The sequence below is a fragment of the Sylvia atricapilla genome, chromosome 22 (assembly GCF_009819655.1).
Source record: "Sylvia atricapilla isolate bSylAtr1 chromosome 22, bSylAtr1.pri, whole genome shotgun sequence".
Lineage (NCBI taxonomy): Eukaryota > Metazoa > Chordata > Aves > Passeriformes > Sylviidae > Sylvia > Sylvia atricapilla.
The window spans coordinates 2,996,647-3,012,233 of record NC_089161.1 but is presented as its reverse complement, the minus strand read 5'-3'; the positions used below and the strand labels follow the sequence as shown (position 1 = coordinate 3,012,233).

The 15,587-nt window shown below is 58.4% G+C and overlaps 2 protein-coding genes across 2 annotated transcripts in view; one reads left to right on the top strand and one right to left on the bottom strand.

Annotated features, from left to right (window-relative positions):
* MEGF6 (multiple EGF like domains 6) overlaps positions 1-3,289 on the top strand; it is a 37,489-nt gene extending 34,200 nt beyond the window's left edge. The window contains exons 31-34 of the mRNA XM_066334589.1: positions 525-653; positions 726-854; positions 1,276-1,407; positions 2,071-3,289. Of these exons, the coding sequence (XP_066190686.1) occupies positions 525-653; positions 726-854; positions 1,276-1,407; positions 2,071-2,138 (458 nt within the window). The 3' untranslated portion in view covers positions 2,139-3,289. The remainder of the gene's footprint in view (positions 1-524; positions 654-725; positions 855-1,275; positions 1,408-2,070) is intronic.
* Positions 3,290-4,182: 893 nt separating this feature from the next.
* On the bottom strand, positions 4,183-14,018 carry ARHGEF16 (Rho guanine nucleotide exchange factor 16). The gene is made up of 14 exons (XM_066334219.1): positions 13,373-14,018; positions 12,737-12,788; positions 12,180-12,334; positions 11,286-11,342; positions 10,685-10,845; positions 10,097-10,249; positions 9,593-9,722; positions 8,767-8,841; positions 7,843-7,935; positions 7,350-7,498; positions 6,870-7,049; positions 6,416-6,489; positions 5,933-6,034; positions 4,183-5,195 (listed from the first exon to the last, which is right to left on the bottom strand). The coding sequence occupies exons 1-14, from the start codon at positions 13,916-13,918 to the stop codon at positions 5,056-5,058; spliced, it is 2,067 nt and encodes a 688-aa protein (XP_066190316.1). The 5' UTR covers positions 13,919-14,018; the 3' UTR covers positions 4,183-5,055.
* Positions 14,019-15,587: the final 1,569 nt, after the last annotated feature.

Below are 15,587 nucleotides of genomic sequence, written 5' to 3'. Positions count from 1 at the left end.
GTGACACCGCTGTCACCCTCCGGGGCTGTCCCTTTTGCAAGGGTTCACAGCGAGCCCTTCCCAGGCAGCAGAGAGGGGATTTCTGATCTCGGCGTCACCCCACGGTCACAGCGGTGTCCTCCCAAAGGGACACGCGTCCCCAGCGCCTGGAGGTGTTGGGTGGCGAGTAAATGCCGTGGGGATGAACGCGGGGCTTTGGGGCTGAACGTGGGGCTTTGGGGTTGAACACGGGGCTTTGGGGCTGAGGCGGGGGTTCGGGACTGAACACGAGGCTTTGGGAGCGAACGCGGAGCTTTGGGGCTGAACGTGGAGCTTTGGGGCTGAACACGAGGCTTTGGGAGCGAACGCGGAGCTTTGGGGCTGAACGTGGAGCTTTGGGGTTGAACACGGAGCTCTGCGACCGCGACTCGGAGCGCCTGGGCACACGCCGGGGAAAAGGCTCTCTGCTTCTCCCTGCTGGGCCGGCCGAGGCTGTGCTGCAGAATTGCACTCAGCCGTGCTCTAACGAGCTTTTCCCGTGCCAGGTTGTCCCCCGGGTTTCCACGGAGAGGGCTGCCGGGAGCGCTGTGACTGCGAGCACGGCGCCGGCTGTGACCCTGTCACCGGGCGCTGCCGGTGTCCCCCGGGGCTGCGGGGAGAGCGCTGTCACACAGGTACAGCGTGACCCGGGGGGATGCCGCGGGCCGGGCACGCAGGGCAGGGGCTGCATTCCGTGTCTCACACAGGCTGCAAGGAAGGAACGTACGGCGAGGGGTGCCAGCATCTCTGTGACTGCCCCAGCGATGTCCCCTGCGACCCGGCCACGGGGCGCTGCCTGTGCCCGCCGGGCAAAACCGGCCCCACGTGTGCTGCAGGTGAGCTGGGCCCCAGCTGGGCAGGAGAGGAACGGGGCTCTGTGATGGGGGGTTTGCTCCCAGGAAGCTGGAAGGGTTTTTTTTCCTAGTGTGTGTCACCTCACAGAGCGAGAGGGGCAGTGGCACTCACCTCTCTGGCCCCTGTTTGTAGACAAGTCTGAATAAAAATTCTCCCCCAGCCTCCGGAGCCCGTGTCTTCAGATTGACACGGTCAAAAGGCTGAGGATCAAAGGCTGAAGGGACACCCTGGTGGCCTGGGGATGCTCTGATGTCCTGTGCCACCACAGCAAAAAGCTCTCTGCCCTATCCTGTGCCCAGCACAAGCAGGCGCTGCCTGCATCATCCCGGGAAAGCTCTGAGCGTTCCTGCTCGGCTGCTGCCACGGGCAACAACAGCCTGAGCAGCTCTGTGCCCTCCGCAGACTGCCGGCCCACGCAGTTCGGCCCCGACTGCCGCCTGTCCTGCCAGTGTGACCCCAGCAGCTCCTACTGCAACGCCCGGAACGGGCAGTGCCTCTGCCTGAACGGACACACGGGACACACCTGCCGCGAAGGTGAGGGCAGGGAAGGGACAAGTGCAGCCCCTGGTCCCCCTGCATCCCCTCTGCAGGCTGTGCCACGCTGAAATCCCGGTGCCATGAGGGATGTGTGTGTGTCACGGGGAGCAGAACCCGAGGGGAGGCTGTACCTGTGCTCAGGCTGTGGATTCTATCCCGAAGGTTGTGTTCGAGAGGAGTAAATCAACTCAGTGACAGTCCTGTCAATTAGGGTGGCATCTGCCTCTTCCCAAGCCCCCGGGTTGGTCTGACCTGTTTGCTGTCACTGCAGCCACCAGGGAGGTTTATGAGGTCTCAGAAGCAAAACTGCTCAGCAGCCTGACCACAAATGTGCCCCTGGAAAACCCAGGGCACAAATCCCACTCTAATGAGCTTGCTGGAACAATGATCCTGTGCACCAACCACGGGGGAAACGCCCACACTCCTCATTTCTGCCCAAACCATCACTGAACCTGTTGGCTCAGAGTGACCCCCGTGGGTGCTGGGTGGGGGGCAGCAGGGTCTGACCCAAACCTACAGACTGGGACCAGTGCTCCCAGCTCCCAGTGGGGAAGGAATGGAGAGGAAGCTTTGCCCCCAGGCAGGGCAGGGATGTGGAGGGCCAGCCCTGTAGCAGGGCTGCCCACAGCAAGGACTGACCTGTCCTTTCTTCCCTTCCAGCCACACAGTCCCTGCCACCCACCAGGCCACCACCACCCCCGGAGGGGCTCTGGCCAGCAGAGAAGTAGGAGCACTCCCTTGGTTTAACCAAGCAGCCGCCTGAAGAAGCCAATGACCTGAAATGAACTCATTTATGAGCCACATGAGCAGCTCTTGTCTCCTGACCCCCCCCAGCTGCTGCTTTTGGGGTGGTCTGAGTGAGGCTGAAGTGCCCAGTATAACCAGTTCACTGTGCCAGCGCGGGCTGGCCGTGAGGACACGTGTGCCCACACCAGTGCATGCCTTTGGCCAGAGACCAGATGACCATTCAGAAGGGATCAGTTCTGGTCAGGGGACTGTGGACTTTGACAACTTGTGACACATCGCTGGCCTTCAACTTTTGGGTGCTGGGCTTGGGGAGGGGGCTGAAATCGTGGTCCGAATCAGGTATTTATGCATCAATATTTATGGGAAGCTGCACCACAGTGTTGTCAGGACTGATGGCTGACAGTGCCTGGCTCTCCTGAAACCGGGCCTCCTGTGGATGCACCACCTCACTTGAATTATTTTTTTTTAATTTGAATTTTCCACGGTGTTTTACTGTAAATGACCATTTGCCAGAGTCCAGCACGTAGGGCTCCAGCACTCACCTGCAGAACTGGTGCCTCCTTGCTGACAAAACAGGCTGTGCTGGACAAGCTTGGCAGGGGCCTGGAGCCTATTCTTCATGCCAGGAGTTTGTCAGCCCAGGAACCAGGAATTTGTCAGTGCATGGTGCTGCCCGTGTCACTTACTCCAAGAAGAAGAAGGCCTCAGTCAAGTGTGGCAATCAGAGATGCTGCATGGATGGAGACAAAGCACATCTGTCAATGGAAATCCCAGCTGGAATGGCCTTGCCCAGCCCTGAATCCTGAGTGATTTGGCCATTCCAGTTGTAGCCAGGAGCTGGCCACTTGCAGCAGCAGGGGATGTCACCACTCCAGTGTCACCACATCACCCTGGCCAGAGCCCCCTTTGTCTGTTTGCACAAAGCTCCTGGGCAGGTGAAGCTGCTGCCAGAGGAACCCAGCTCTGCAGAGAAGAGGAACAGCCCTGTCCCCTCCTGTCCCCTCCTGTCCCACCCCATCCCATCCCCACTCCAGAGGCTGCAGCACAGCCCTGCCCAGGCACTTGGCCTTTAAATTATTCCCACAGGGGCCAACTGAAAATAATAAAAGAATTGTTTCTTTTCCTGATGGAATTTATTTTAATCTGTATATAACTTGTAATTTGGGGCTAATTCCTTTCTTATTTTATTTCTTCCTTAACAGTATTTTTTTTTTTGCATTAGATATCATTCTTGTGAAGAAATCATGTTAATATAAGTGTGTAGTGAAGGACCAAAATGGTGTTGTTGAGGTTGGATGTCGGATAAGCAGGGAGCAGGAAGATTTTGTCCATGTGCCAAATGACCCCAGTCAGTGCTGCCAGTGGTGCTGCCAATTCTCCAGACAATCATCCCTCAGCTCCCCTTTGCCTTGAAGCTCCTGGGGCATTGGAGGAAGGTTCCAGTGATTGGAGCAGCACAGCAGGAGGAGGAGGAGGCCAGTGGAGATGCTCTGCCTCGATGGCCCTGCTCCAGAACATGGAAAGGGCCTTAAACATGGGGCTGGATCCATCCTGTCCCATTCCAGCTGCAGCTCCGTGACTCCTGGCAGCTGCTTGGAGCAACCCACGTGTCTGAGCATGGGACTGCAGCAGCCCTGTACCTGTATTTTTATATTATGTTCTTTTCCTGTTCATATTTCTTAATCCAGTTTGTTTGCTTCCTCTTTTCTTCTACTGCCTCCCTTTTTGGATCTTCTTTAATTTAGCACTGATGAAAAATGTTACTTTCTCCACAGTTAAAAAAGAAATAAACAGAAAGCCTGGCTGTGTTTCTTCTTGTCTGTCTCAGTCAAATTCACCTGACAGCTGCTGCAGGTGACAGCAGGCTGGCAGGGGCTCTGGAGGGTGTTCCATGAGATGCACATGTTGTGTGAGAACATGCAGAATGCCACCAGAAAATGAAGATTCTTTTTAGTGCTCACAGTTGGCACAACCTGGTTCCTTGGAGCTGTCATGCTCAGGGACACCCACCATTGACAGAGAACACATTGGTATCCAAGAATTTATTGTTACCTTAATTTATAGTTTAACAGTTTGATCAGAACAGACATCAAGGAACAGACATCAATCAGAAGCTTACATCAACGCTGCCCCTGTGAGTGTGAAGTTGGCAGTGTATGGGGCTGGCTCACCCCAAAATTGTAGCTGCCATGTCCCCTGCACGGGGTGCGAGGGGCTGAGCACCCTCCCCAGTTAGGAGGAGGGCAAGGCAGGTGGGAGCTGCAGCACTGCTCCTCACCCTGCCCCTGCTTCCCCCTCTGCCTGGAGCGTATCCCACTCCTGGCCCCAGAGCTGACTCCATGGGAACAACTCTGGCATCAAGTATTCCATCAAGTGACAGAAAGGTGTCTGGCATCACCTCACCCGTGCAGGGCACAGCTCTGCCCAAAGGGCCCAAGAATTATCGTGGGAGGGAGAGACAGAAAAAAGATGATCAGGAGCACAAACTGAGTAGAGGAATAAACCAAGAACCTGGATTTAAACTCCCAACAATCCCTGACTGGGGTGTGCTCTCCCCACACCAGGTGTGCAGCAGCTGCCGGCAAGGACGGAGAGGGTGGCACAGGCCCCTCAAAGCCAAGAACAGCTCCAGCCTTCCCAACCTGAGCCAAGCCCTCGGCTGCTCCCGGAGCCTGTTCCGGGTCACCGGTGCCAGCCGTGCCGGGAGTGCCCGGCGCCAGCTCTGCCAGCGGGAGCTGCTGTGTCACAGCTGCCACTCACACCCCGCCTGGCCGATGACATCTGCCACCCGAGACGGGCACAGCTCAGGAAGAAAGGCTCTGCTGTTGCCTGCTCTGGGTGGGCTCAGTCTGCAGAGGTGTGGAGCTCCCTGAGGCACAGGGGCACCTGGGGCTGTCCCTACACGTCGGTCTCGATGCGCAGCCGCTCCATGCGCCGCACGTTGCCCTCGGCGGCCACACGGCTGGTGATGGGCCGGGCACAGGCCTGGGGGAACCAGCCCCGCTGCCCATCCCGCAGCCTCTCGCCCCAGCACCAGCCTAGGAGAGAGCAGAGTGAGTGACAGGGTCAGGAAGGGCCATGGATCCTTTGGGAACCAGCCCTGCTCCCCATCCTGCAGCTGCTCCCCCCAGCACCAGCCCAGGAGAGAACAGAGCCAGGGTCAGGGCCAGAAGGGCCATGGTTCCTGGGGAAACCAGCCCTGCTGCCCATCCCGCAGCCTCTCCCCCCAGCACCAGCCCAGGAGATAACAGAGTGAGTGACAGGGTCAGGAAGGGCCATGGATCCTGGGGATACCAGCCCTGCTCCCCATCCTGCAGCTGCTTCCCCCAGCATCAGCCCAGGAGAGAACAGAGCCAGTGTCAGGGCCAGGAAGAGCCATGGATCCTGGGGATGCACCACTCCCCTCCCTGGAGGTGTTGGCTAGAGGCATCCAGGGATGGCAGGGGAGAAGGTTTCTGATTTACTGCCTGTTCTGGGAAGTGTTTTCTCTCACTTCTGATGCCTCTGCTGCTGGTGCCAGCCACAGCCTGCACACAGGAGTCACCCCTAAGGAACACAACAGCTGCCCATGGCAGTGCCACCTCCCTCAGCCCCCCAGGACCCACTGTCACCTGCTGGGACACAGCACCAGCCAGTGCCACAGGTCTCACCAGCAGCCAGGGCTTCCTGGAAGCTTCTGCAATTGCTCAAATCCCAGTCCCTGGAGTCACTGAAGACTCCCCTGCCCCAGCTCTGCCCCGGCCCCAGCCCCAGCCCCAGACTTGCTGGCACTCACCATCCTCTTCCCCCAGCACCAGGACAACGTCTGCCTGCTGCAGGGACAGCTCATCTGCCTCCTTGGCCAGGTAGGCACGGGTGATCTCCACCTGGCTCAGGTCTGCAGGACAGGGGACAGCAGGGACAGTGAGCAGGCACAGCCCCCCACTCAGCCATGACCCCCCAGCTGCCCACCCAGGGCTCCACAGCACAGCGTGCTCCATTCCCTCCTGTCCCTGCCCTTTGACCCTCTAAGCCTGTCAAACCTCCTTTAACAACAGCTGAAGGCATTCCTGGAATTCCACTGTGCTTCCCAGGAAATCTTTTTAAGGTTAATTGTGACTGATTAACTTCATGGGAGGCAACTCCTAAGGAGCAAGGCGTGGTGTTTTCCTCTCCATTGGCACGAGTGGAGGAGAACCAGGCAGAAACCTGGGTCTGCCAATGCTCCAGTGTCCCAGAAAATCCCAGCAGAGCCAGGCTGGCCTCTGGCACACGGTACCTCCTTTGGGAGTGGTGTCAGGCTTTTCCTTCTCCCTGTGCATCAGCGCTGCCATCCACCGGGCCCGGTCACTCCTGCCAGGGGGAAACACAAAGGAAGCATTGGGACAGCATCCCTGTGGCCAGCAGCAGCTGGGACATTCCCAGCAGGATGAATGCTTTCCAGAGCAGTCAGACTGGACAAGCATTTGATCAGACTGTTCAATGTAAGGACACTTCCCAAGTGGCACACACGGCCCAGCTGCGTTGCTTCACTTGGACAGAGGAAGCTGATATGAGAATTATATGAGAAATATAAGAGAGATGAAGGAACAGAGCCTGGGAGAAGCCTGTGCACATCCCCATTTCTGGGAGGAGGACCATGGGGATAAAGGGAGATTTGCAGGAACCTCAGAGGATTCCCAGGGCACCAGTTCACCCCACGAGCCAGAGCAAAATCTCAGCGTGGCACTCACAGTGTCTCTGCTGACAGCAGCACCTCTTCCCGCCGGCCCTCGCTGTCCTTCTCCAGCACCACTCGCAGCAGGTGCCCACCAGCCTTGCCAGGAGGAGGGGAGGGTGGATCTGAGCTCTCCACCTTCTCCACGGTGACCTGGTCCAGCGTGGCATAGTTCATGACTGTGTAACTCTCCTCGCTGCAGCACAGATGGGATCAGCACTCAGCTGTGGGGTCCAGGCCACTCCCTGGCTCCCAGCCTGGCACAGGAGGCTCAGCAGGCATTGCCAGGAGCTGATGCTCAGGGTGGGACATGGCTCTGGGGACTTGCTGGCCACCCACCCACCGAGGCAAAGCCACTGCACTTCTCTTCTGGCTGACAAGGGATACCTCGAAAAGGTGAGAACAGGGAAACTCCACGGATTTCTCTGGATTATGCCGCTCGGGAAATTAGGATTTAATCCCCTAGCTGTTCTCCAGGGAAAGGCAAGGCCCTCACCTCTTCTTCTTGGTGATGATGAGGACGTCGTTGAAGAGGAAGAGGTGGCAGGGGCGGCCGGCGCCGCGGCGGAAGATGCTGGCCTCCTCCGAGAGCAGCAGCTCCCCTCGCTTCAGCAGCCACCGGGACACCGAGATCAGCGGGAAAGGCTGGAACAGAGCCAGGAAAAGGCTCAGTTACCCCCTCCTCACCAGCAGCAGGCAAATTCAAGGCTGGAAGTGAACCTGCAGTGGCCCTGGGGTCAGCTGGGATGGACACACCACATGGTTTTAAGCGTCTTTTAAAAGGGATTTTTCCAGGGGGCAGGTGGAAGGTGGAGCAGCTGTGCACCCACATCCAGCACACCCAGAGATGCCCCTGGACCCCAGCAGAGGGTGACACTGTCATGGCTTTACACCCTTCAGAAACTGTCTGCATCCAGCAGCTCAGTCTAGGCTTCCCAGAAGGATTCCCAGCACAGGTCTGACCTGCCTGAACTTCCACAAGACCTCACCTTCTTCTTCCCGAATTCCAGCTGTTTCTGCAAGGTGTACATCTGCTCTGTCCTCTCCATAGCCCGAGCTCCTTCATTGCAGTTCTTGACCAGCTGGGAAGAGAAAATCATCCCGAGGGAAGTGGAGAAGGGTCAGACACTGAGCCCATCCATCTCCCACACCAGCCCCAGCATTAGGGACTGTCCTGCTGCCCTGAGCAGGAGACAGACAAATCCTGGCACAGGCTTCACGCCAGGTTTGGGAAAAGGCTCTCCTGGAGAGAGATGGCACATGGGCTCTGCCTGGAGGAGAACTCAAGTGAACCTGCACCAGAAGTGAGGAGCAACAGGAAGAGGAAGAATTAATCATCTGAGAAGTGCTCAAGGCAAGAGGATGGACAATCACACAGAGGGGAGGACTCTGCTTGGATGTGAGAGCAGGACAGACTGGGAGCTGCAGGAATGTGCTGCCAAGAGCTGCTCTTCAGGGGGATGAAAGGAAGAGTCACCACTGGCACGGTGGTGGCTGCAGTCCCTTTGGCCTGTGTGACTGAGCAGTGGATGGGAAAACACAGGAATATGAGATCCAGGAGCACGGACAGTGCACAGCTAGTGACTCCTGCACTCCACACTTCCCTCTCTGCTTCATTCACTGCCCTTTGCCCAAATCCCCAAAAACCACGGTGAGAATTGTCTAAGGAAGGACAAAGGTGGGCCAAAGAGGAAAGAAGAAAAGAGCACAAGAAAAAGGAACAAACCGAGATGAGGTGACAAGGGTGAGAGGAGAAAAGAAGTGTTCGTCCAGCAGCTTTTTGGAGCAGAGGAGCCTCAAGTGAACTGATGCTGGGAGGGACATGAGAGACTGGAATGGATCAATGCTCCAGAGGGCTGAGCTGGCAGGAGGAGAGCAGGAGGAGAGCTGGAGGGCTGGCAGCTGGGCCTCACCTTGCTGATGGCCTTCACAGCGCGGGTGGCAGCTCCGTACGCTGCAGTGCGTGCGTTTGTTTTTTGCTGGACGGTCTGGAATTCCAAGATAAGAAGCTTTAGTGACATTGCACCATCACAGAGAAAGGAGCATCAGCCACTTCCCCGGGATTTCAGGATGCCACACGTTGGTTGAGCTGTTCCCAATGGCCCAAGAAAGGTCTGACAGTGCTGGGAGATGTGAATCTGGGGGTTTCATGTCTGATAGGTACCTGGCCACCCCCTGGCTCTCACCCCTGCAGCCCCCCACAGACTGGGAGCAGCTACTGGAAATCTCACATCCAGCAGCTTGGCCATTGAGAGCAGATGTCCACGAAGAATGCAAGACCTGCTTTCCATTCCTGGGCTGCCTGACCACCCATCAATCAGGACACTTGTGCCACCCCACCCTGTGTCAGACACGGCACAGAAGAGGCTCAGGTCGCTCAGATGGGTGGCACCAAGACGTGAAGTGTTATTTGCAGAGCTTTAAGCTGCACACCTGATACCACCCAGAGAAGCAGATTGCTCTGGATTTAATTCACAGAATCACAGAATATCCTGAGTTGGAAGGGACCCATTAGGATCAACTCCTGGCCCTGCACAGGACACCCCAAGAATCCCACCAAGTGTCTGAGAGTTATCCAAATGCTTCTCCTGGACACAGGAGAATCCAGGCTCAGCATCCAGGGCCCAGCTCCAGAGGGCTGGAGGTCCAAGCAGAGGTTGTCCTGGGCTTAGCAAACAAAGGCAATAGCAGAGTCACCTCTTGAGAGGTGCCAAGCAATGCCACCGTGTGACTACTTACATCTAAGAGCAGAGGAAGCCGTGTTACCCTCTGCATGGGCAGAATGAGAAATGAGATCAGTGGCAGGCCTCCACACTCTGGTTTCCTTTCAATTTGTTTCAAGGTCTCTTTAAATAAGGGGTTTGTGGTTCTGGAACGGGACAAGAAAGCTCCATTAACTCTGCTCTTCAGTTGTCAGGATTTTCCAGCAGCTCTCCACACACGGGAAATGGACAGCAGTGATGGCACTGCCTGGGGTGCTCATTGTCACTCTGCCAGGCTCCGAGTGCCCAGCTGGGCAGAAACAGGACTGATCCCACAGCAGGTGGTGGAAAAGCACCCAGAGAGAGATGGTGAGCCCACCAAAATGTGGGTAAAGCCACAGATGTACCGACAACAGAGCCAGAGTTGGCCTGGAGATGAACAAGGCCCATCTGTGTCCCTACGTGTCATCGACCTCTGCAATCCCTGGAGCCCAGAGCCCCTCAGAGGCAATTCCTTGGCCAGCCCAAGCCCTGTACTCACAGCAGCTTATCCAGTGTCCTCTGCTGATAGACCTCATTGGAGCAGTAGCTGATGTAGGGGTTGAAGTGCTTCGAGGCGTGTTCCTCCACGATGTCACTGATGTCAGGGATCAGGAGATGTTCCTGATGTCGCTTCTCCAAGTCTTCAAAGAAGCTGAGGAGAGAATTTAAACAACCTCACCACATGACTCACTAGGGCTGGACAAACTGAATGTTCCCAGTTTTCCCAGAGGAGATGGAGCCTGGATCCCTTCTGGCAGGGCAGCTCCAGCAGCTGAGACACCCACGCCTTCCCCAGAGGCACCGGCTTCCTCCACTCCTGCACGGGATCCCTCCTCCACCTCAGCCCTCCACGAGGTTTAGTTTCTGCCCCATTGGGAAGCCACAAACCCTCAACGCCCCCACAGCCATTCCCAGGGCTGCTGCATCCTCCTCCTGCTGCTTTCCCACACGGACACAGCTCGCCCAGCACCGGCTCCCGAGGCATTTCCTCCCCACCCCATCCCTTCAGCAATCCAAGGGATGGTGGGTTTAGCACTACAAATGAAAAGCTCAGGGGCCCCTCCCAGGCCTGCCTGGTCCCACTTGCCTGGTGCTGACGGTCAGGATGTCCCCGATGTTGGAGAAGAGGTGGTGGTGCTCTGTCTGAGTCATGGTCTCCTTCAGCTCCTCTGACCTCATGAAGTGGCCCACCAGGATGCTCAGGCTGTGCATGTAGGAGTACTCAGAAGTGATGATCTCAAACATTGCCTGGAGAAAGCAGGGAAGATGCAACAGCACAAACCTACACAAAGCTGGGAATTAATTGCTAAATCTTATTAATACTCTTTTGGCACAAAGCCACTGGAAATGACTTGGCTCTGTGTTGGTTCTCTGTGTCACTTCATGCATGGCCTGGCCAAAACTAATAATCCCAGTGTCCTAGGACACCCAGTTGTTAAAAAGCCACAGCATGAAGATGTTTTCCCTTCCCATCAGCATCCAACAGAGCTGCCTGTTTCCCCAGTTTGTGCAGAAGAGCCCTCCCAGCACTGCCCAGTCCTGGAGCAGCTGGAAGCAGCAGCACCATGAGCTGAGCCGAGCCCAGCTCCACCTGGAGCCGACCCTGACAGAGCCACGTGTGTCCCACAGCCTTTGGTGCGTCTGCTGTGCTCCTGGGCACGTCCCAGACCTGTCCCAGCCTCTCTCACCTCCTGCCGCTTGCGCTCCTCGGGGGAGATCCTCTCCAGGATGCCCGATTCCAGAACCTGTGGATGAGCAGGAATGATGGTCCTTGCACGCCCTCTAGTGCGGTCTGGGGCTGTGTCAGCCACCCCACTGCACATCCCGGGACCACCACACACCACCGGGACCCATCACACACCATCAGAACCCATCACACACCATCAGAAACCATTACAAACCATCACAAACAATTACACACTGTCACACACCATCACACACCACCAGAACCCATCACAAACCATAAGAAACCATCACACACCATCACAGACTGTCACACACCAGCTCACATCACCAGAATACATCACAAACCATCACATACCATCACATACTGTAACACACCATCGCACATGACCAGAACCCATCACAAACCATTATAAACCATTAGAACCCATCACACATCATCACAGCCCGTCACACACCATCACACACAATCAGAACCCATCACAAACCACTAAAAACCATCAGAAACCACCACACACCAGCACAACCCATGATACACCATGACACGCGATGACAACACCATCACAACCCCTCACACACCATCACTGACCACCACCAGTGCCCCTCATCACTCACTCCTGCAGCACCACTTGGCCCCCAGCCCCCAGCAGCTGGCTGCTGCCACTCCCTGGATGAAGATTACTCTCCCCACAGTCTGCAGAGAAAGCCCAGCCAGGAGCACCCACCTTCCCCTCAGCTTTGGGTGAAGCCCAACCACAGCAGCATCACCCGCACCAACAGCCCTGGGCAGACTCTGCGTGTTCCACAGGGCTGGACAGTCCAGAACACGCCAGTGCAAGGTCTAATGATGTGGAATTATCCCCTCACAACTCTTGGACCCTCCAGGCTGCTGTTCCTACCTCTGGGAGCTGGCTCCAGGTGACCTGGGCCGGGCGGTAGCTCTGCACCACGATAGCAGCACCCAGAGGGGACGGCTCCTCCAGCAAGTCCTCGTCTGACTCATGGCTGACAGAGTTCAGACCTCTCTCACGGATCTCCTGATACAGCCGGGGCTCTGCAGAGGAGAAGACACGAGGTCAACACAGCAGCCTCTCCCAGCCCACGGCTTCCCTTCCCACCATGGCTGCCCTCCCCTGCTGGCCACGAGCCACAAGCACCAGTGAGCCCGGGCCACAAATTCCCTGATGAGGCTGGACTTTGCACTGCACTGATTACCCAGCGGCTCGTGCTCCCAACAGCCTCCCACAGCTCTCCCATTTTCCCTGGGAACCATCCATCTGTGAGCACGGCAGCAACTGGAGCGTGATCAGCCCCAGGAGTGGGGAAGCAGGGCAGCAATGCTCCTGTTGCTTTGGGGAAACAGAGGCAAAAGCCACGGCCCCAGGCCATGGACAGGGAGCAGCACAGCAGGGATTTGCTTGGCTGAGGCAGAGGGGATGGGGACAGGAGCACTCACGGTCCTTGAATGAGCCACCACGCTTCTGCACCCGCTTCCGCCCGAGGGTTCTCTGCAAGGGCAAGAGGAGAGCCTGCTGTGGTTACCACACTTCTGAGGCCCTGGGAAAACTCTTTCAGGAAAAGGGGGAGTTACCTGTGCCAGTCTGCCCACACCACCCTGTTCTTTCAGCCTGGCTTTTGTCTGAGCTCTGTTTGCCTTACCCAGGTGACTCAGCTTTCACCTCCTGTAACCAGGGTCATGCTCAGAACCATTCTGTACATGCTCTGCTGCTGCCAAATCTCTCTCACACCTGGACTTTGCCTGCTCTGGAGTCTCCCTTTCTCCAGACGTGCTTCACCCATGTTTGTGTATGACTGGAGCCGCTCTCTGGGCCAGCCCCACCCTGCAAACATCCCACAGCCGCCTGCCAAGCGCCCAGCTCCACTCCCCATGAAAGACATGTCAGCTATTCCCGGGCTCTCCAGGAACCTGCAGCATCTGCTGGTGACACGGAGCTTCCCAAGGCACGAGGCTCAACAAACCAGCTCCAGAACTGACCAGAGCTGTGGGCCCTGCAGCTCCTATATCACCACCAGGAAAGCAGGACCTCCTTCCTCCCCGCCTGACAGGGGTGACAGCGGGGGCTGAACCCACCTTGTTCCTGCCGGGGCTGCGGTTGGGCAGGGCGCTGCCATCCTCAGACACGGGCTTCAGCGAGGGAGTGGCCTTGGCTGGCTCCAGCTCGGCGCCCGGGCCCTTCATGGCCGCGCGGTAGGACATGTTCCTCAGGTTGCGCTTGAGGGCCCCTCCGCCATCATCCTCATCCTCCGCCTCCACGGCCAGCACGGGGACGGCCGCCCGCTTCGGGTCGGGGCTCAGGGGCTCCCGGCTGGCCCCGAAGCTCTGGTGCCGGGAGGGGCAGTTCTTGGGCTTGGAGGAGACGGCCAGGCTCTTGGGGATGAGCTGCTGTGTTCCCACCTTCAGCGCGGCCGGGCTGTCCGTGCTGAGGATGATGCGACGGGGCTCGGCCGAGGTGGGGGAGGACAGTGGTGACAGCGGGGTGGCATTGGGAGCCGTGGTGGAGCTGTTCTTCCCAGGGGCACAACTCGGGCTGGTGGGCTCAGGCTGCACTGGGTGGCATCGGTACTCCAGGAGCAAGGTCTTCTCATCCACAGAGCTTCTAGAGGAGCTCCGAGACATGGCAGTGGCCCAGAGGAGCGGAGAGCTGAGGAGGACAGACAGACAGACAGACAGGTGGCTGAACACCTCCCAGTGAGGCAGCAGGAATTTACGGCGCAGGACTCGGCCTCCACCTTCCCAGGGTGCTCCGTAGGCAGGGCCTGTATGGACACACTTGGGATGCTGTCACCACCCGTGCTCCTTATGGGGACATCCGTGTGCCAGGGCCAGGCTGGGGGCTCCAGGACATGGCCAGGAGCAGCCAGGCCCCGGGAGCAGCCAGGCTGTGACACAGGCACCTGGGCAGGCTCAGACCTGAGCTGGGCAGGCTTACAGCCTCCTCAAGCTCCAGTATGGCCACACCTCCGTGTTCCCTCATTCCCCTTTGGGGTGCTGCCAGCCACCACAGCCGCTCTGCACCCTCCTGAACGCCACCTCCCCCGGGCTGTGGAATCCCCGGCGGCGCCTGGCCGTGAACCCTGTGCTCCTCCAAGCTCGTACCTGCCCCAAACCGCGCCGAGGGGCGGCTCCATGCCGCCCACAAAAACACCTGCCCCAGTCCCTGGGGCCCCCCAGCCAGGGTTGAGGTCACCCATCCCCTCCTGTGCCACGCACAGAACTGTGTACCTAACAGAACTCTGCCCCTACAGAACAGACAGAGTTTTATGCCCTCTGCCTATTACATAACTCCAGGAGAAGCAATGGTTTAATTCCCCTCAACTGAGATCCCATTGTGTGCCAGTGCCATGTCCAAGCTGTTCCCTTTCAAAGACCAGGAAACAAACCAAGGCTGGACCGTGCTTTTCCCTGCATGAATGACTGGCAGGAGGACAGCACAGAACCATCAACAACAGCTCATTTGACAGAGATGCTGCTCATTCCACTGTCCTCAGACGAGGGACACATGCTCTGTGTCCAGAGGTCTGCCAAGTGTCCCTCGGACGAGCAGAGCTCCACGTTCCGCTCTTAACCCCATCCTGGCTGAAGATAAAGCTCATCCTAAGCCCTGGCAGCAATAAACAGGCCTGATTCCAGAGGGTCTGGGGACCGCAGCATCCACAGCTCCCGGGGCCGGAGCAGAGAGAGGCTCGGTGGCCACACAGGGCATCGATCCCCGGTGTCACTGCCCGCGGTGACACACGGACACACGCACCGTGACTCGGGTCCTTCCAGCCCTGCGTGCCCAGGGCTGCGGTGCAGGGCTCTAACCGGGCTGGGAGCACGGCGGGATACAGCCCTGGGAATCACCGAAACCCCTCTACCACGGACCCAACCACTTCCCGGCATCGCTGGGCGCTGAGACCCTCGGGGACAGCGGGGCCAGAGCGGCGGGAGGACGATCCCCGAGGGCCGGGACAGCCGGTCCCCGCCGTCCCCTCCCCGGAAGGCGCTCGCAGCCGCTCGCTCGGGGCCGCCGCCCGCTCGGGGCTGCCCGGGAGCCCCGGTGCCGGTCCCGATGGCGGTGCCGGTCCCGGTGCCGGTCCCTCCCCGGGGTCCCCGGTCCCTCCGCAGCGCCCCCGCCCCGACCCCGCCGCGCCCGCACCTACCCGCGCCCCTCGGAGCCAGCGCGGCGGCGGCGGGCCGGGAAGGGCTGGGAGGGACCGAAAAGGGCTGGGAGGGACCGGGGAGGGACCGGGGGAGGTGCCGGTCCAGCCCCCGAGGCCGTGCCGGCTTGGAGGTGCCGCTCGGA